The sequence below is a fragment of the Rhagoletis pomonella genome, unplaced genomic scaffold (genome assembly GCF_013731165.1).
Source record: "Rhagoletis pomonella isolate Grant_MI unplaced genomic scaffold, Rhpom_1.0 Rhpom_scaffold_00001, whole genome shotgun sequence".
NCBI classification, from domain to species: domain Eukaryota; kingdom Metazoa; phylum Arthropoda; class Insecta; order Diptera; family Tephritidae; genus Rhagoletis; species Rhagoletis pomonella.
In genome coordinates this window covers 74,542,302-74,564,824 of record NW_023458555.1, presented here as the reverse complement: position 1 = coordinate 74,564,824, position 22,523 = coordinate 74,542,302, and the positions used below count along the sequence as shown (strand labels likewise).

General features: G+C 38.7%; 1 protein-coding gene across 3 annotated transcripts in view; it reads right to left on the bottom strand.

The window, feature by feature from the left end:
* Window positions 1–22,261, bottom strand: part of LOC118747676 (iron-sulfur cluster assembly scaffold protein IscU) — a 280,428-nt gene extending 258,167 nt beyond the window's left edge. Inside the window, exon 1 of one of the 3 annotated variants that reach the window (XM_036481749.1) lies at window positions 21,958–22,261. In XM_036481749.1, the coding sequence (XP_036337642.1) occupies window positions 21,958–22,041 (84 nt within the window). In that variant the 5' untranslated portion in view covers window positions 22,042–22,261. The remainder of the gene's footprint in view (window positions 1–21,957) is intronic. The other 2 variants (XM_036481756.1, XM_036481741.1) reach the window with 2 other exon arrangements.
* Window positions 22,262–22,523: the final 262 nt, after the last annotated feature.

The following is a 22,523-nucleotide window of genomic DNA, read 5'->3' as shown; positions in this document are numbered from 1 at the left end:
CACCCCTCGCAGGCATTACACTTGACTGAGGTGGAGTTGTGGTGTAATCGTCTCCGGCATACACAGCAGGTGTAGGTCTCTGGCCCTGGGTTTGACTCGATGCCAGCCCTGAGTAGGAGAATACGTAGTGAATGTAGCCCTATGGACGGACAACTTCTGAGATACTTCGCCGACCTAAACGGGGTTAGATCGCCGAAACAACAGCCCTTGGTCGGGTAAAACCCGAGTCATTCCGGTACGTAGAACCGGCTGTCGTGGGAATGAGATCTTGGATCTCGTTTACGGTGATGATGTTCCGAAGGCCTCTATTAATCGGTGTGATCCCCTAGTTTTGCCGGAAGATGCATACCATCCTGCTCTTGAGTTAAGCTACGAAATCATAAATGAAATACATAATAATAAGTCAAGTTCAAGTACTAGATATGTTTTTGCGAAAGCAAATTTCAGGAAAATTAACAAAGAACTTTCAATGTTATCTTGGCCAATATATAGAGATGACGTGGAGCGTAGCGTTAAGCACTTTAATGATACTGTTTTCAATTTGTTTCAAAAGTATGTGCCAAAACGTAATATCGTTCATGAAGAACCAATACAATTATGGTTCACTAAAGAGCTTAAAAAATTTAAAAATAAAAAGTCGCACTCTTTTAAACTGTATAAAAGAACGGGCTTACACAGTGATTACCTAAGGTACTCAGTTTTGCGGCATAGCTACTTTGCATTAAATAAGAAATGTTATAATTCATATTTATGTAAAATTAAGAAGAATTTAATTAACAATCCTAAATCATTTTATGGTTTCGTAAATTCAAAGCGTAAGGCACAGGGTTTTCCGTCCGCTATGCATTATCGCAACACTGTATCTAGCGACAGCCAACTCATTGCCAACATGATTGCTCGGTTCTTTAGGTCCAATTATTCTGTAGACTTCCCTATAAGTGGAGACTATCCGTACGAGCTTTGTCCAATCAACTCTGCTTATATTCCAGTAATATCTTCCGATGAAGTTTTACACTATTTAAAAACCTTAAAGCGTCATTTAGGCCTGGACCTGATTATATTCCGACCTGTTTTCTTAAAAACTGCGCTGAGAACATCTGCGAGCCTTTAACAACTCTATTCAATTTGTCACTTAAACATGGCGTTTTTCCGTCAGCCTGGAAGGAGTCTTTTATAATACTTCACAAAAACGGCAGCAGGTCCTCTATAGAAAACTATCGAGGCATAGCGAAACTCTCCGCTATCCCCAAATTATTTGTAGCAATTATTGTTAACCAGCTGACATATTCTATATCTTCTTCAATTACACAATCTCAACACGGGTTTTCTAAAGGAAAATCTACTATGACTAATTTATTGGAGTTTACAACTCATGTCAAACGGTTTTAGAGAAAATGCTCATACCGACGTAATATACACCGATTTCAGTAAAGCTTTTGACAAAGTATGTCACTCGTTACTCATCCGTAAACTCGACCTAATCGGCTTTCAGCCCAGTCTTCTTCAATGGATCTCATCTTACCTCTCTGATAGAACACAAAGAGTTATTGTTAATAATTGTTCTTCCAACATCATTAAAGTTTCTTCAGGGGTTCCTCAGGGAAGCCACCTTGGTCCGATTCTGTTCCTGATATTCATTAATGATATTTCTTCTATAATAAAACATTCAAAAATTTTAATGTATGCCGATGATGTGAAACTTTTTAAAACATTGTCCTCTATCGAAGAAAGGTCTTTGTTACAAGCGGATCTGAACAACGTGGTTAGTTGGTGTAATACAAACTATATGCCACTAAACCTTCAAAAATGTAAAGTTATGTGTTTCTCTCGGAGGGCTGTTCAACCAGCTGTTTATTCAATATCAAATTATAATCTGGAGCAGGTGTCCAATTTTGTCGGTCTTGGTATCACAATGGATTCCAAACTCAATTTCAACCATCATTTTAATGTCACAGTCAATAAAGCCAAAGGCGTTTTTGCATTTGTAAGGCGATGGTCAAAAGAGTTCAAAGATCCTTATGTTACAAAAGCTCTTTTTACCAGTTTAGTTAGACCTATACTAGAATACGGATCTATTGTTTGGAATCCCCGCTACCAAGTTCATTCAGAAAGGATTGAATCAATTCAAAAACAATTCTTGCTTTTTCCATTGCGTAATTTTAACTGGGATTCAGATTACAATCTCCCCCCTTACACAAGTCGTCTAAAGCTCATAAATTTGACTACACTCGCAAGCCGTAGAGAAATGCTAGGTATAATATTTATCGTAAAATTAATGACAGGCTTGATTAATAGCCCGGCCCTCCTGGCTGAGGTAAATTTTAATGTTCCTTCTCGAGTGTCAAGACACTTTCGACTTCTATTTTTAAAGCCATGCAAAACTAATTTTGAACTAAACGAATCATTCCGTGGTTTATGTCAGGATTTTAACTGTCATTCCAGCACGTTTGACGTTTCGGACTCGATTTTTACTATAAAGAAAACTATTATTTCCACTCTCAATAATTGAAATACTATCTTTAGCATATCCAATCAGCTGATGAATTTGATTCTGTAGCTGAATAGTTTTAGATCTCGACACTTAACAAACTCCTGTTTCCACTACTCGGCACCCTAAAACTAAAAAAAAAGGTTCCGTACGTCATGCGGACTGCGCCCCTCGTATCGGTTGGGCGGGAATGGAGGGTAAAAAGCCGTTGGGATTAATTAATTAATTAATTAAAGTATTTAATACTAATATAATGTAGTGGTTAATGTTTAAAAATGAATTCGCAATATGTCCGCAGCTCAGGTTGATTTGAAGAAATCCGTTTAAATTTTTCGAATTACATCTACTTCAATATAGGATAGGCAGGGTTGCATACAAATGGTAGTTCCGTAAATATTTAAAATATGTTAGTTCATTCAATATTTACATCTGGGCCAATAAATAATAATAAATATAGCCGAAAAAACAAAGTTTCAATTAAAACGAGTTTTTGTAACCCCCCATAAAAATCCGATTAATTTTAAATACGAAAATAACGATAACGAAAGCAAATTGTAAACAATTCATCACAGCAAGCGATTCGTCTTTGAAAACAGTACCGCACTGTTTCAGGCTGACCGCTTGCGCAACGTCTTCATCTTCGTTGTTGTTGTTGTTGTAGCGGCTACAACAACCCCGCCCAGGACGGTCGTCAAGTTCCACTAACGGCAACCCTGGGGTCGGTCCACAGGGACAAGGCCGTTAGGGTTGTCGGGTTTTCCGGGCATGCGAGGAGATGTTTCGAGTCATGTGGGGCTCTTCGCATGCCGGGCACTCATTCGGCACATCCTCATTCAATCTACTCAGGTAGGAGTTTAACCTGCTGCAGTAACCGGAGCGAAGTTGTGCTAGTGTTGTACGCGTCTCCCGAGGCAGATGAAGCTCCGTCTCGTCTGTGTCCGGGGGCGGTATGCCTAGAACGGCATTCACAGGTCTGGAGTCTACATAACTCGAGACTGACTCCCTGTGAATGCCGTTCAGGGCCTGTCGGTAAGCAGTCGGGTCCAGAGGTTGCTTGATGAACCTCTGGACTTCGTCCGTCAGTTCATATAGATGCCTCCTGACGTGCCTAGGCGAGGGCTCCTCTGCAAGCAGCTGTCTGTTTGGGTGGCCACTTCTGTGCTTGCACTGTGATCACCAGTTTTGCCATTTTAGTCGTTTTCCGGCTAGATTTAGCCGGTTACGATAGCAAACAGCCGGAGAAAATTCGGTTTAGCCGGCAGCCGATTTGTTAGCCGTTTTGCAAAAAAAAAATTAGCTGGTTTTAGCAGATTTTGCTATTCGCCTTATTTTATTAAAATTCAAATATACAAGTTTTTATTTTTACAAATTTAGTGATCCGAAATCTATTAGAAATGGCTAGTCGTATCCTGAGAAATTTTTTTTTTTCTGTCGGGCTGTGTTATATAAAATTGAAAAACAATTTTTTCTAACCCGAAAAGTCTTCAGATAGTGAGCCGATTTCAATGTTTTTTCTTGTTTTAAGCGAGTGACCCAATTACATATAAACTGGGACGCGCCATTTTAGCTGATTAGAAAGTTACAAATTTTGCTGAAATTTTGCAGAATTTTCATAATTTTTACACAAAGTCTAAAATCTGGATGTAGTATATGGTTTTTGTTAAGTAATGAGCTACATATTCGTAAAAAATAATAAACATTAAATAAACTAAAGAAAAATAGGCGAAACTTGCTTCAATTTTTGTTAAGAATGTCTTAAATTTAAGTGTGAATTTTTACGCGCAACACTTAGAAAATAAAAGACCACAAATTTCGATGTGGAGCAAAACTCTCTGGGGAGACAATACCTGTGAAGAATTGCATCATGGTGCAAATATACTTTATTTTTGTTATCATTGTTATTTCCGAGTTGGTGGCCTTCAGCCGCACTAGAAGAAATAACCTCATCAGTCCAACTCCGGTTACGCCATCCACAGTATTTTTGCGCAAAATCCACCTCCAAATTTACAATATATGTGCATATTTCAAACCGAAATCTTTATTTTAAATTAAAGCTTTATCCCTTTGCTAGACTTATATGTAAAATTTTTATTTATTCGGGTCACGTGTTTGGACACGATAACCCAAAATCATTGTACAAAAAACCGAACCGTACCCAAACTGTCTTACTTATGCATTTTTCTATAAACAAAAATTTTATAAAATGAAACTGCAGTAGTTTTCATCTTATGGGGATAATTATTGTCACAAATACATAGTTTCGTGCTTATATTTATGTATAAATATTTTTTAGCAGCACCACATCTTTATCAGAAAATTTCGAGAATCCAAAAATTGGTACTGTTACAAGATGCAGGCTATCATTTTAACTCGACCTCCTTCCTGTTCCATGGATAACGGTACACCTTTTAGAGGTTAAAAAATATTTTGCGTCAGCAATTTGTCGTCGAACTGCACGTATTACGTACCCTATCCTCGGAAAAGCAAAGAACTTTATTTTCGAATCTTTACTCAGGTGTACCGAATTCCGATAGTTTGGAAACGCGCAACACTTTTAATATTTTCATCCAATTTCACTAACTTATTTGTTTTTTTTTTTTACTTTTACAAGAATCAAAATTTTGTCTACTAGTGAATCTGGTGGCATGATTTTAGTTAAATGTCATAAACTTGTTAAAAGTTCGGCAACAACAACGAATGTTAATATATTAAACTACATTCCCAAGACAGCCGGATCTACGTACCGGAATGACTCGGGTTTTACCCGACCAAGGGCTGTTGTTTCGGCGATCTAACCCCGCTTAGATCGGCGATACCCTTCAAACATTGTTCGTCCATGGAGCAACTCCTTGCAGCCGGATTGCTCCGCATCCTTCTCCTCCGGGCGGGCGTAGAGCCCAACCCCGGACCAGAAACGTATTTCTGCTGTGTTTGCCAGAATCGATTCCATCCAAACTCCACTTCGGTTAGGTGCAACTCATGCAACGGATGGAGTCACCTAAGAACCTGCTCTGGTCTTAGGCCTCACCGGGAGTGGACCACAAGCTATGTGGCTCCCTGCTGCTCAAGCCAAACGGCACAATCAGCCTCCACGGCTACCCGCTCGCGCAACGCACCCAACACCCGAAGAGCCTGCACGGCTCCGAGAAGCTCCTCTGGACAGCAGCAAACCTCCCAACCTGCAAACTACAGCGCCCCATGCTGCAGTGCGCCACTGACGCAGACAACAGCGCCCCCATTGCAGCCACCTACCAACAGGCAGCAACAGCAAGCGCGTCAGATGCAACAGGCCACAGGTAGACCTCACTCCGCCCTCACCCCCCGTATCGCGACCAGCCTCCCAAGGCATACGAAACTCCTACAACTCAACTGCAACGGACTCCAGAGCAAGATTGAGGAGATAGTAGTCTTTATGGGTCGCCACGGCATATTGATAGCTGCGGTCCAAGAAACGAAGTTGCACAGCAACTCAACTCTATTGGGTTGCGCCGCCTACAATGTGCTCCGTAAAGATCGAGAGCGAGATAATGGTGGCGGACTAGCGTTCATCTTACACCACACAGTGCAGTATCGGCTTATCGAAGAAGACATCGACCCGAGGGACACCACCCTAGAATGTCAGGGCATAGCTGTCTGGTCAGGCGATGTCGAGGTCGAAATATTCAACGTTTATATACCCCTTGCCACCTGCTGCCCGGCAGGATATCACCCTGACATAGGTGCGCTATTCAGAGGTGAAAACCGAATGGTAGTAGGTGACTTCAACCGTTCCCACGACAGTCGGGTCTACGTAACCGGAACGACCCAGATTTATATCTGGCCAAGGACTGTCACTCCAGCAACACTCCCCAAAAAGTCTTTGGGGAATTTGTATGCTGCTACAACAACAACAACAACAGGTGACTTCAACGCGCACCACGATCTATGGCACTCAAGCCTGGCCAATGATCGTAGGGGAAACCTTTTGGCTGAGCAGATAGACGATTCGACATTCTGCACCATGAACGCCCCCACCAGGATTATGGGTAGCTGCAGCATCTCGCCAGACCTAACAATTGCTAGCGCTGGTTTGATCAATAGCATCTCATGGCGACCTATGCTAACACTAGCATCAGACCATCTACCCATAGTCATCTCGATCAATAAGCCCACCGACTTTGCTCCCGCGGACCACCGAACCTATACCAACTTCAACAAAGCTGATTGGGACGGCTTCGCGGAAGTCACTGAGAGCAGCTTCGCCGCCCTTCCCCCACCCACAAACATACACACTGGCGAACGCCAGTTCCGCAGGGTAGTCACTGCCGCAGCGGCTCGCTTCATCCCGTCCGGACGCATCGCGGAAGTCCGCCCAAATTTCCCGGCCGAAGCAGCTGTACTAGCAAACGAGCGTGACCACCTACGCCAGGTCGACCCCGGGGACCCTCGTCTGAGGGACCTTAATTTGGAGATTCGGCAACTGGTAAATCAGCATAAGCGGAAAAAGTGGGAGGAGCACTTGAAGGCCTGTAACTTCACATCTGATGTGAGTAAGCTCTGGTCAACCGTGAGGACCCTGTCCAACCCAACGAAGCGTGATGACAGAGTGGAAATCTCTTTCGAAGGTCGCGCTTCGTCGGACCCGAAGAAATGCGCAGCCTACTTTAGTAGGCAATTTACACTGCACCCTTCGGTAGACAAGGCCAAACGTCGAGTGACCAGGAGGCTGCACAAGCTGCCAAAAAAACAGTGCACCACTTGTTTTCACCAGCTGTGAAGTGAAGGGGGCCATCGGGAAGACGAAAGCCTCCAAAGCCATTGGACCCGACGGAATCTGCATGCTGATGCTAAAACATTTAGGGCCTAAGGGAGTAGCTTACCTTACGGAGGTCCTCAACCTGTCCATGGCCACTCTCATCATTCCTGATGTGTGGAAATGAGGTAGAGTGGTCCCACTGCTGAAACCGGGGAAGCCCGCCAACAAAGGAGACTCTTATCGCCCGATAACGCTCCTTTCCCCGGTCGCGAAGACGCTTGAGGCCCTACTACTCCCATACTTCACTTGCCACCTGACCCCAGCTAAGCACCAGCACGGATTCCGTAAAGTGCACAGCACAACAACAGCACTTAAAGCCATCAACACACAAATAACTCGTGGCCTAAATCGAAACCGCCCCTGTGAGAGAACGGTCCTAGTAGCGCTGGACTTGTCAAAGGCGTTTCACACCGTCTGTCATTCCACGCTACTAGAAGACATCGAGGCCTCCTCACTCCCACAGGGACTGAAGCGATGGTCGGCGAATTATATGAGTGGTCGACAGTCGTCAGCAATCTTCCGAGATCAAACCTCGAAACCAAGAAGGATTAAACAAGGGGTTCCACAAGGTGGTGTTCTCTCCCACTTACAATTTAACTTCTACATCTCGAAACTTCCTCAACCACCTGAGGGAGTTTCCCTGATCTCATACGCTGACGATTGCTCGATTTTGGCGTCCGGGAATGGAATTGATGACCTCTGCTCAAAAGTGAACGACTATCTCTCCAGCCTTTCTCGCTTCTTCACTGCAAGGAGCCTAACACTCTCCCCAACGAAATCAACGGCGACCCTCTTCACCACCTGGACGAAGGAGGTCAGGCTAGAGTTGGGTATACACGTAGACGGCACACCAATACCGACTGTAAACAACCCAAAAATCTTAGGAGTCACCTTCGATAGCCTGCTTTCCTTCTCCACGCACACAACCGCAATTGTCAATAAAGTACAGAGCCGCAACAAGGTCCTCAAGTCGCTCGCCGGCAGCACTTGGGGCAAAGACAAAGAAACGTTGCTGGCAACATACAAGGCAATTGGCCGGCCGGTTCTAAACTATGCTGCGCCAGTTTGGACGCCGGGGACTAGTTGGACGCAGTGGACGAAGCTACAGACTTGTCAGAACGCCGCACTCCGGACAGCGACTGGGTGCCTTCTGATGACGCCTGAGCACCACCTGCACAGCGAGGCCCAAGTGCTCCCCGTCAGGGAACACAAGAAAATGCTCTGTAAGCAATTTCTGGTGGGGTGTCACAGAAGTGAACACCCTAACAGACCGTTGCTTAGGAGGAGCCTCCGCCCAGGCACGTCAGGGGGGCACCTATTCGTGTACAAGGACGCAGTCCAACAGTACATAGACCAACCATTGGACCCGACGACATACAGATGAGCCATAAACGACATTCATAGAGTCAGTTACCACCTACCTCGCCTCTCGACCTATGAATGCCGTAATACGAGCCCAATCACCACCTGTGGAAGAGACGGAGCTTCAACTGCCACGAGAGAGCCGCGTTACCCTGGCTCAATTACGGTCTGGATACTGTAGCCGCCTTAACAGCTACCTGTCCAGACTCGACCCCAATATCCCCAATGAGTGCCCGGCATGTGGAGAGTCCCCCCCACGACACAAACCACCTCTTTACATGCCAGCTCAATCCGACTCAACTAACACCCCTCTCCCTCTGGTCCGAACCCATCGAAACAGCTCGTTTCCTGGGCCTCCCGTTAGTTGAGCTCGACGACAATGATTGAACGTAGACCCGAAAATGGCGGGGCTTAGTAGTGCCGCTACAACAACAACAACATATTAAACTACATTCTGTGTTTGTATCATGGCGTTTTCTTTACTCGAAATAATGTTGCTCTGTTTTCCTCAGCCCTTTCACAACTTTACGTGTTCATTTCTCAATATATTGCCCTCCGCCTAAGCAAAAGTGCCATACTTTTTGCTAATATAGTCATTTTGCGGGACAAAAAGCAACCTACTGCAAATGTTACAATATTTATAAGAAGGCAAAATTGTTTAATAGAAAAGAAAATGCCGTAAGTTTGTAATTTATCTCTGCTTTTATATGTAAGTAATACAAACATGAACATTTCCTTTGTTAAACAAAAATAAAGTGGTGTACAGCTTAGCTAGGAATAATCTTTGTTAGCAAAAAAAAAATTTTATGGATTTACTAGTCTTTTCTGTATTAAGAAAATGTTAATTCTAGTTGAAAGATTTTAGCCGTTTTTAGCCGTTTTTTTATCCAATCTAGCCGGTCACCCCAAAAAGTTCTGGCAACACTGGTGATCACTTTCATATGTTTACTACTGCACTGTTTTTCGTCTTCGGCTTCGTCTTCATCTTCGTCTTCGGCTTCGCTTCCACTCTGTTTGCAACCTTACACATAAAATGCACATAAGTATCGCCCACAAGTACTTTTTTACTGTACTCATCGAGATCAGAGCATTTCTATGACCAGTGAAACACTTTGCCGAATATACCTTCACAGCGAATTCCAATCTCACCGCGTATTAGGCCTTTGCACTTATGGCAGTCACCCATTTTCTTCGCTGACACTTCACTGCACTTTTGAGTGTTTTTTATTTATTTGCATACGTCCCAAGCCTTGTCGAAAGTATTCCACTCGGAACCCGCTGGTGGTAGCAGAGGAAGAGGGAGGCCCCACTGCGATGGAAAGATCAGGTGGAGAAGGACATGGCTTCACTTGGCGTTTCCAATTGGCGTCAGTTGGCACAGAGGAGAAACGACTGGCGTGCTTTGCCGAACTCGGCCAAAATCGCTTAGGCGGTTACAGCAGAGAACGTTTATAAATGAGAAGGCGCATTTTCAGTGTGAACTAATTGCTGCCAGAAATTTTGGGGTGCGGTCGGCCAAATATACCACTCGTCGGCTGCCACCATACCAAAAATTTTTCCGTGTCACCACACTTCGGCAAATTTACCATATTTTACAAACTCTAAAATAAAAATGGAAGTCAGAACGACAAGTGTACAGAAGAAGCGGGGAAACGGGGAAAGGGGAGGGCTTTTGTACATTTGCTTGCCTGCCGAAAATATGATATTTGCGTGAATTCGATTTGCTGATTGCAAATTGATTTTTGCAAACATTTATGAATTTTTCTATTTCAGCTAAGTTGATAAGATTTTCTAAGGCATTTTTTTTGACTTTTTTCCGCAATTGTCTAAAGTCATGTAAAATGGACCTTTTTATAAAAACTATTTTATTATAATTTATTTAAACATATGTATGTATGTATATATTTACATTTATTATTTATTTATTTCTTTTATAATATTATTTGATATTTTAATATAATTTAATATTAAGCCAATTTAATTAATTTAATTTAATATTAAGCAAAAACCTTCCGATTAATTGATGCCCAATACCATTTGCTTATTTTACATATTACATAGATTGTTAATTTTTTAGATAGGTAAATGTATTAAAAATATTTTTTGACAAATTTTTGTACTTTTTTGGAATATTTTCCTAAAAAAATAAAGATATTTAGCAAAAAAAAATTCGAAAGCATTAAAAAAATTATATACATGCAACTGCATAAATGAATTGAAACTGAAAGTATTTACAAAGAAGTTTTTCGCAAATATATGTGGCTATGAAATATTTTTCCATAACTACAATTTCATAGAATCATATTATGCTGCCCTACCTCTTATGGGAATTTTTATGCATACATTTTATAAATAAAAATCAATTTATAAAATAAACCCCAAAGGTCAACATAAAATTAAAAAAGGAAAATTTAATTACATTAGAAAAATAAAAACAAAAAAAAAATTTCTCCAACTGGATTTGATCCCCAGCAAAAATGCAACACGCGAAAATAATCTCGTGCCTCTAGCGCATCCGCCACACAACACATTGAAATCCTGGCGCTTAAGCAGTGTTTTACGATGTCGTTCAATTTCATGGGCAAGCTTGCGACGCTCGAATTTCGTGTAATTGTGTGTGCAGAAAACCACCATCGTTTTGCCAAATTTTATTAATTGATGAATATTTTGATGTTTAATCAAGAAATTGATTTTATCTATCAACATTGAAGATATATTAAATTAAATGACTATGATCATATGTTTAAATTAATATTTACTTGTGAATAATACATAGATATAAATGTGCATATGTACACGTAAACAAACTATGTACATACATAAATACATATATGTATGTGCATATGCATACATGGACATAATGGATTAGTGTTCACGAGCAAGACATTCATTCATAAACGTAAAAACTGCCATTCACAAATTCGTGCGCACCTTGCACACTTACCCCGCTACAAACATGAGCCGTCCACAAATTGATTTTCGTCGCAGCGATGACAAAATCTAAAAATCTAAAATTTTATCAACCACCGCGCCGATTGGAAAAGTGGCAACAGCGGTCAAAATCCCCCTTCCCTTTGCACACTTCTGTGATCTAAATAAAATATTTTTCCACTTGTTACCGAAATCATGCATCTGCGCCGACAAGTGCGCAAAATCACTTCGCTTTCGTTTCCCCCTTCTTGTCAACGAGTTCTTCTTCTTCTTCTTCAATAACTTCGATGGCGATTCCCTGCAGGGAAAGCTACTAGTTGTGAACTAGAATTCTACCGGTTTGCGTTTCAGCCGAACTAGTTCACGTTCTATCCTTTTTCAATGTTAGCGACTGGTATTTTTAACATTGCGATGTCCTACGAGATGTCAATTGTCAGGCTATGCATCAGCATCTACTAGTATAAATACTAGTAGCATCATACCAGTTGATGAGATAGTGCATGAGCATGAGATTCATGCCCCGTGAAAAGCATAAGTGTGACTTTTTGCTCGCGACGCTCCAGCAGTCAGAATGGCCGACAGAGCAAAGCACTCGCGTGGTAAGCCTGAGGTCCCAGGTTCAAATCCTGCCGCAGGGAAAATTTTTTTATTTTCTTTTTTTTTTATTTCATTTTTATTTTTTACATTTTTTTTGTTTATGCTGTTTATTGTGATTTTTAAATTCAATAAAAAAAATATTTTTGTTTAATTCCTTTTTTTTAATAGCACAAGCATTTCTCCCTAAATGTTTTTTTGCAATGCAATTAGATTTTCAAATTTGTTATTTATTTATAAATTGAATAAATTATTTTTACTAACATTTATTTAACTTCAAAAAGGCACCCTGAAGTTGTGCATATGGAAATTGTGCATACGAAATAATGCATATGAAAAAAACCGAAATAATGCATACGAAAAAAACCGAAATAATGCATACATGCACACTTTCGTTTTAAAAGCGAAATAATGCATATGAAAAAAACGAAGTAATGCATACATGCACAGTTTCGGTTTAAAACCGAAATAATGCATATGGTAAAAACCGAAATAAAGCATACATGTACAGTTTCGGTTGAAACCGAAATAATGTCTAAATGCACAGTTTCCATATGCGCAATTTCGGTGCCCCTTTAAAAATCTTAACCACCTCCAAGCGGCCTCGAACCTGCGATTTCAGAACCAGAACCAGTAGTCTTCACTTTACGCCACTGCCGACATTTGCAAGAAAAGCAATTAATTGCGTTTTATTTTTGGCTTTGGCAATTCAAAGGCCCTTATTATGAGCTGCATTCGATTTTCGATCTTCGCTGGCTATCGAAGATCGAAGATCGAAAGTGGAATTCGTATTATGAGCTATGCAAGCGTGTCGAAATTTTCGTTGAGTATCGAATTTTCTGTCGAACAGAATTTTGCTTTCGATGGTGTAACGAAGTGTTAGAAAATTGTTAAAAATGTATGATTTTGTATATGTTTTCTTATATTTTGGCGGCTAGACACTAATTTTAAACAATTTTTATTAATTTCATGCAGTTCTAACATCGTGAATACTCTACACAAGCTCGAAAGGCTGGTTTTACTTGTGAAAGAAAATCCCAATACTCTGTTGGCGCGATCTCTGAGAACAAAATCGTAGCGCTGTTGATAGTTTTAAAATATTTTAAATAGATTTGGCTCACAAACGCTTCTTTAGATGGTCGGAACTTTTTAATGAATCTGTAGACAAATTTCTTAAATATATTTTATATCAAAATATATTCGAAAGACCAATAAACTTAAACTCTCTTAAACATTTGCTACTCCTGGCCAGTTTACTTAGCTCTCATCCTCCGACGAATCGTTGAACCAGAACTCGTTGTACTCATTTTACTACGTTTTTATAAACTTGCTTTCTTTTTTACTTCATTTTAATTAGAACACATTTACATAAATATGTATAAGCACACTATTTGGTTTGCTCGATTTGTAAACAAAGCTTCTCAGCGGTGAAAAATATACTATTATGAACAACCTAAACGAGCGAAGTTCACAATAACGCTATTCTTCATCGAATGAGCGCCATAATACCAAATGAAAATTCGTTCGCTCAGCACTTTCGACCACAGTCGAAAATCGAATGCAACTCATAATAGGGGCCAAAGGCAGATGGCGCTGATCGCCTAAGTTCTTCAAAATTGTCAAACTGGTAGGCACATACTAGTTAATGAACTAGTATTTTTTCTAACTGGTTTGGCTTTTCACTGCAGGGTTGAAATGCAAAAAATTCATTTCAACCACCAAATTATTCTTTATTTTATTTTAGAAATAACTTCATAAAAAACAACCGCCTCGGTTAGGATATGAACCCTCACAACAACGGCAGCAAAGCATCATTTATCGCCACGCATTAACGAACTATGCCACAGCACTTATTAAAGTTCATGCATCTTACTGGCTACATGTACTATCGATTTTGCAAGTACGAATATCCAAAATTTTTTAATTTTCGTTGACATATCTACATTTACGTACCAAAGAATATATGTGCGTAAATGCTTTTTCGCTTGTATGCATAAAGAAAAATGCCATCAGATACCTATCAAAACATATCAAAAATTTTTCCAAAATTAAAAAGAAGTCGATTTTGTTAACATTTCTTTATTACATTAATATGTATATGTATTTAATAATAACAACTGAATTTGGCTTAATATTAAATTATATTAAAATATCAAATAAAATTATAAAAGAAATAAATAAATAAATATGTAAATATATACATACATACATATGTTTAAATAAATTATAATAAAATAGTTTTTATAACAAGGTCCATTTTACATGACTTTAGACAATTGCGGAAAAAAGTCAAAAAAATGCCTTAGAAAATCTTATCAACTTAGCTGAAATAGAAAAATTCATACATGTTTGCAAAAATCAATTTGCAATCAGCAAATCGATTTCACGCAAATATCATATTTTCGGCAAGCAAGCAAATGTACAAAAGCCCGCTCCTTTCCCCGTTTCCCCACTTCTTCTGTACACTTGTCGTTCTGACTTCCATTTTTATTTTAGAGTTTGTAAAATATGGTAAATTTGCCGAAGTGTGGTGACACGGAAAAATTTTTGGTATGGTGGCAGCCGACGAGTGGTATATTTGGCCGACCGCACCCCAAAATTTCTGGCAGCAATTAGTTCACACTGAAAATGCGCCTTCTCATTTATAAACGTTCTCTGGTTACAGCGCCAAAAAAGAAGATAAACGTAATAAGTACGCATATTTTTTCACAAAATTATCTGCTCCATTTTTTGATCCATTTTGCCCAGAAATGGAATTGGAATGAATAGCGTAGCTGTTATGCCGAAATTACCAAAATAACAACCAACCCTTATTATTAGGAGCATTCCTTATCTCCCAGAAATAGTCAGAAAAAGTCCGAAGTAGTCAGATTTAGTCCAAAAAACGTTCCTTAACTCGGGAAATGACAGCAAAAATGAGAGAGCAACACTCGGTGAGAGTGACTCTCATCAGTCCGAAGTAGTCAGATTTAGTCAGAAGAATTTTTTCTGGCAAAATCCTGAAAAGTGTCAAACTCAACTGAATTTAAATTAACGGAAATTAAAGAATACGCAAAAAGTGAGAGTAATCTAAAAAGTAAAAAAAGTGAATTGAAATTGGAAGGAGGCAAAAAATAATTGATATAGTAAGTGTTTATTGTGCTTGTGCTTGTGTGAAGATGTTTTGTACATACATTTACATTCTTATTTGACGTTAACTTTGTTGTTGCCATTCTTTGAACTAAAAATTTGGTTTTTTGCGTTCCTTTACTTTTCCTGTTATTCTCTTTTAGTGAGCGCATTTTGCTTACGCCTGACATTTTGACACTTTTCAGATTTTAGTCCAAAAAGATAAGGAATGAACCTATTAGCTCTGATCCAGCACTCCATGAACTTACATGATTTTACACGAACTTGCAGGAAGTTGCAGGAAAAATGTTCCCGTACTCCAAAATCCTCCAAAATCCTGTAAATGAGAGCGACTTTTGGGGAGTTGGGGTTGGCTTTCCTTTATGGCCGTTCGTTAAAGGGGCGGTGGGCGAAATGTAAGTGGGCGTGGAACCTCTAACCCACCTGTTTGGAGAGGGAATTAACCGCCATTAACAAAAACGCAACCCCCGACCACCTAGATCCCCTATGGTTCCCTAGGGACCCCTTGGAAAAGTTGCCAAAAATCACAAATTTCATTTGCGTTTATACGCTTGAAAAATGTTAAATATTCATTTGCACAAAACATTTTTATATACACATTTTTATATACAAGACATCTTTATAAAACACGCAGTAACCAAAATAGACATCACTGGGGCGGCAGCCCCAGGTTTACCACACAGAAAAGGAATTCTAGTTACCTCACCTTTTCCCCAAGGTTACATCACTGGGGCGGTAGCCCCAGTTAGGTCACACAGAAAGGAGAATTCTACGTAGTAAGGGTTATAATCCCTAAGCGCGGCCGAAGGCCGCCTACGCAGAAAGGAATTCTACGCAAAAATACTGTGGACGCAAGTAAAAATTGCGATTTTTGGCCATTTTTTCTAAGGGGTCCGTAGGGAACCACAGGGGGCCTAGGTGGTCGGGGGTTGCAGTTTTGTCAATGGCGGTTCATGCCCTCTCCAAAAAGGGCGGTTGGAGGTGCCACGCCCACTCCCCCTTCGCCCACCGCACCTTTAACGAACGGCCATAATGGAAAGTTTCCCCGAGAGTTGTGTAGAGAATGAGTTGCAAGATTTTACCCAAGGCGAATTAATAGTTGCGTTCCTTATCTCCCAGAAATAGTCAGAAAAAGTCCGAAGTAGTCAGATTTAGTCCAAAAAGCGTTCCTTAACTCGGAAATGACAGCAAAAATGAGAGAGCAACACCCAGTGAGAGTGAGTCTCATCAGTCCGAAGTAGTCAGACTTAGTCAGAAGAATTTTTTCTGGCAAAATCCTGAAAAGTGTCAAACTCAACTAAATTTAAATTAACGGAAATTAAAGAATACGCAAAAAGTGAGAATAATCTAAAAAGTAAACAAGTAAGAAAGTCTAAGTTCGGGCGGAGCCGAACATTAAATACCCGGCGCAAGTATTAAATATATGTTTTCCACCTTTCCGAAAGCTACCGCTACATGATAAGCCGGCGTGTATAAATTTTAAGTAAACTAGCGTCCTTAAATTTCAAAATATTGAAATTTCAAGCATTTCTGAAATTTACCGTTATATGAAAAGCGGCCATAATTTTAGTCCGATTTCAACAATTTTCAATGGTTTACTTTTATGTGGCAAGTACAATAACCATACCGAGTTTGGTACAAATTGCTAGAACGGTTAGCGAGATACATATACGTGATCATAAGTGGGCGGTGCCACGCCCATTTTCCAAAATTTTATCATAAACGTATTTCCTGGCAAAGAATTGTTGCAACCATCATTTTGAATAAATTAGCTTTAATATTTACTGATTTATCGAGGATTTCGTATTTCTCGAAATTACCGTTATATAGGATGTGGGCGTGGTTATTGTCCGATTTTAAAAATTTTCGGCCATTTGGTATGCTGTACCAGGGCCAACAACTGTGCCAAGTTTGGAATAAATTGATGCAGCGGTTACCAAGATATACACATGTAATCATAAGTGGGCGTGGCTACGCCCATTTTCAAAAAAATTTTAATATTCTTATTTTTCGTCTAAAATTTATTATAAATATCAATTTTCAGTGAATTATCTTCAGAAGTTACTAAAATATCGCAGTTTTTGTATTTCTGAAAATTGCCGTTATATGGGAGGTAGGCGTGGTTATTGTCCGATTTTGCCCATTTTTAATACCATCCGTCCTACGCCCGAAAGAAGTACACGTACAAAGTTTCGTTAAGATATCTTAATTTTTACTCGAGTTATCGTGTGCATAGACGGACGGACAGACGGACGGACAGACAGTCACCGCTTAATCGATTTCTCTTTTCATTCTGATCATTTATGTATACATTTGTCTATATCTATCTCGATTCGTTTTGCCTGTTACAAACAACCGTTATGTGAACAAAGTTATAATACCCTTGTGCACAAGTGTGCTCGGGTATAAAAAAGTGAATTGAAATTGGAAGGAGGCAAAAAATAATTGATATAGTAAGTGTTTATTGTGCTTGTGCTTGTGTGAATGTGTTTTGTACATACATTTCCATTCTTATTTGAAGTTAGTTTTGTTGTTGCCATTCTTTGGACTAAAAATTTGGTTTTTTGCGTTCCTTTACTTTTCCTGTTATCCTCTTTTAGTGAGCGCATTTTGCTTACGCTCTGGCATTTTGACACTTTTCAGATTTTAGTCTAAAAAGATAAGGAATGAACCTAATATAAGGTGATAGCAGGAGTACAAAAACAAAAATGTACATGTATTTTGTTTTTGCTTTGGCGGCATAAACTCCCAGTAGAAATTTTATGCATACGACATTGCTGTTGGTGGCATGAGCTTGCTGCTGTGTATACATGCCAGTATAAATGAACCTTCATTTCCATTTAACACGCGTGGTTTCTCAGAGCGTATGCGTACTCTAACCATACACTTGTACTACTGCTGTATGCATATGGCTATTAATGTTTCAAACTTACAAAAATGCATTAATGGAACAGTATTAAAGCATTCTTAGAAGATATGTATCCCCGTATGTAAATGCTACTTCTCTGATATACAATCTCTGACATACAAAAAAGTAGCACTTACATATGGGTGTTTCCAGCGGAAGGTCCACCACGACAAAAAAAAATTAAAGTTTTATATCTAACGTATTTACGGGCCGATTTGTCTGCTTTTTAAAATATATACTGGCTATGTAAGTAGAATCATGTTTGCATAAAATGGTCTTCCTAGGTGGTGCCAAGGTCGAGATATTTCGAAAAACCGTATTTATGGTCCGATTTGGTTCGAATTTGGCGTATGTGGTTGAAACATAATAAATCATAGATTTCCAATAAATTGACCCTGAATTGGCGCTGAAGTCAAAATATAAAGTATATTCTACATAAAATACATGTTTTATTTGCGTTAAAAATTCATTTAAAAGCAATATTAACAAAAATATAACGATGGAAATTTATGTCACGTGACGCCACGTCACGTCACGTTTTACACTTGGGGTTGTAAAAGAGAATTGAAACAATTTGCATTAATTCAAAAAACCCTAAAAACAACTACAATTGCTCCAAATCATATTAAAATAAGTTTCATGAAAATAGCCACCCACAATTCGCAGTTTTGCGATTTTGTAAGAAAAGAAAAAATCAACTTCCATTTTATGTCACGTAACGACACTCTCTTTAAATGCTTATATTTCAGGACCAAGCGGTTCGATTGATTTCATATTTCGGTATATATAATAGAGCTAATATAAATATAGAGCTAATTATGTGTTATACAATGGCCCAAAAAAGGTAAAGAAAACAAATGGTATTCCTTTTTTGTATCACATTGAAATCGTACGACTGTCACGTGCGCCACCATGGGAATGCCCATATGCAAATGCATATCTTGTAAAAGCCCGATTGTGCTGAAAATTGTATCGCACAACACATCCGTTCACTAAAATTTTTGTACAAGACTGAAAATATTACAAAAAATCCACTTCAAATTTATCAAGAAATGTACTAAAAACAACGACAACGTAAATTCGCTTGCAATTCACTAGAATTTGAATTTATTCGTGGAAATTCATGACTACGCATGAATTGTTCACACTAATTCACTCATATAGCAAGCATTCTTCATGAACGCGTACAACCGATTTCTACTGGGCTGTCAAAATCTGTAAGTGTGTGTAGAAAGTCAAACAAAATTTTTCAATTTGATATCAGAAGCCGTGCGGCGAAACACATACACAAAATCAGCTGAACTAGTAACACCACCTTGTATAAATCGCGTTGATTTTACCCGAACTTTTTCTTCTGGTAAAATCATGAAAAGTGTCAAGCAATCACTGGTTGACGTTTTTACAGAAAAATGGTTTTTTGTTCCCGTACTTTTTGTTGTTACTCACTTTTTACTCTCACTTCAGAGAGTAATTTTGCTGTTTGACAGTTTTACAGGATTTTTCATGATACAAAAAAGAAGGTAGTTTCAATAAACAACTTTTTGATTAAAAAGCAGATTTTTGACAATAGCTCAATTGTGAAAAATTGGGAGCGGCGTTACGCAATTGTAAGTTTTTTGGTGTGGGAGACTTTATATCTTAAATTTGGGATTATAAATGAAATAGTTGTATTAATATTTACCTTTTAAAAATAATTAATATCTTATCTTAAAAACGTTTAAATTTTACATTAATTCGATAACAACTTGTCAAATCATTATTTTAATATTAGTACAATTTAGTGAACAAGTGAACATATTTTAAAGTTTTTTTAGTGTCCTCATGTCATCTGAGGCTGCGTTTCTTTATACATTCCGGATAATCCCATTTCACAGCCGGAATAAACAGAATACGTTTGAAATATACGTTAACATATCATCAGGAACGTTCTGAAGAATAAGTAAACAAAAAAGTTTATTCCAAACGTTCAGAATGAATAAAGAAATGCAGTAATTGTCTTTGTCCATTTAACAGCAAATGAAATTTTCTTTGGGACCCATGGGCCGTGAAATTTTTCCAGCAACACATATTGTTTTCACATGAAATTTTGACACACCCAAAAGCAAAGTATAAAATAAATAGATGAAAACAAATTTTCGATCAAACGGATTTGTGTAGTTCAGAGGCGTCTTTAGTAAATGTTTTGGAGGCTGCTTTAATATATTATTATATATTTCTTAGCTTTTCTACATGAGAAGAAGTTGAGAGAATGAAGTCTAATATTCTTTTTTGGTCAACTACTATGTTTGATTTCATTTTTTGCAATCATTAGTTCATTTCGCTTGAGGAGTCACAAAGCGATTTTTTCATAGTGCATATCTCTGCAAGTATTTGTGGTAGAGTCCTGGAACTTGGTATGGATATATGTATATCAAGTCAATCTCAAGCTCATGGAAAAACGTGGGTTTATTGGAAAATGCGGCGTGCCACCGTAGAACTTGGAACAGAGGTAAATGAAATCAATCCCAGACCTATGAAAAATCGGGGTATATGAAAACGATCTCGTAGCCATTGAAAAGAGCTAGCGGTATAAGCCATATAAACTAAAATTCTGGTGACGCATAGATACCTCCGTAAGCATTTACCTAGAATACTGAGATGAGGTATTTTTCCAATGCAAACATGTACAGAAAAATGGGCGTGACACCTTCTCGAAAGTAACGTGATCACAGGGTGTATCCCTACAACGATTTTAAGCTAAACCGTGAGGGACTACATTATTCCCAAGACCCACAGGCATAAGCAAGTTTTACGTTCGGCTTGGTTAAGGTTTAACCACTTAACCCCCTTTTGTTTTCGCCGCTACTGAATTCTATAAACTGTCAGCTTTCACACAATTTAAAATGTACATGTGTATTTAAAAATGTCATGAAAATTGTGTTGCTAGCTTCATGTTGCAAGCTTTTTCACAGCGTGAACAGAATACTACTTTGCTGGGGAAATGTTGTGGAATTTCACACTTATTTTTAACAGAAAGAAATTTTGGGCCTGTGCCAATCGGTAACTTTTTTCTCCGTGGTGAGACGGGGTGGTGTACAAATAAATTGAATTTTGCTGTGCCAAATGCAAAGTAAAATTTTGACAGTTGAAAAACCAAACAAACGCTCGTGCGAAAGCTCTATTTTTGTGTTTTGCTGAAATTCTTAAAATTTATATTTATTTTATAATTTGCAAGTAACGTAAGCTTTTTTTATGCTGTTTCAGCTTTCATTTTTATGTTCACTCCTTATTACCGCCAAGCAATATTATGTGTATACATGCTTATAAGCTGTCAAAATTGTACCTAGCCCCATGAGCTAGGTAAAATTTTGACGTTCGTATTCACCACGAGAAGTGTCAAATTTTTACTTTGATCCGTCAAAATTTTCTATTTTCTATCAATTGGCACAGGGCCTTTATATGCAATTTAACACCTTTTTCACGTGAAACAAGAACAAAATACCATGCTTAAGAACAAAATATTTTTAAATTGACAAAAAATAAATAAAAAAATTTGAAGGATTTTAGATATGGTATGGTAGCACGAAATGTCACAATCTGCTTAATTGTCAGGTTGTTAATATGGCGACGAAAGTGACAATGGAACTACCTTGTTTTTTGTATCATGGGATTTTTCACGAAAAGTATTGGATCAGAGCTAAGAGCTATTATTTCACCATGTCATGGATGATACTGCAGCGACGTTGTTAAAGTAAAATCAATAGTACTTACATTTTCATGATAAAAAACGGATGGCACGCTCTGAACGCGTGTTAGTCGAGCTTTCAGTAATCTAGATGCACGTGCGAGAGACATTTTCCAGATAGCAAAACCAAACCAAAAATTTTATTAAACACAGTTATGAAATCTTACTCTTTAAAAGTTGTTTGTTGCGTTTAGAGATAGAGATGCAAACTATGCATCGATGTTCTCAAAACACCGATGTTTCGTCCAAAAATATCGATGTTTTGCAGGACGATAGATCGACTAGAAAAGGGAAAAACATTGATGGTGCAACCATCATTCCGGACTTTGTGCATTCATACCACAGTATACCAGTAGAAAAGGTTTTTGTGTCTGTAGCTGTTTCGTGGTGAAAGTCCTTTATGGGGACCAAATTTCCCCACAAGAAATTGAGCGCATGGTTGCTTTTGCGTCCGAAAAGAATTAATATTAGAAAACCTTTAAAAAAGTCTAAGGAAATACAATTATATGCAACTAAAAATAATCACAATAATTTCCACTTATTAGTTAATGTGATAATCATGTGTAAAAACTCTTTTCAACTATTATTTTTT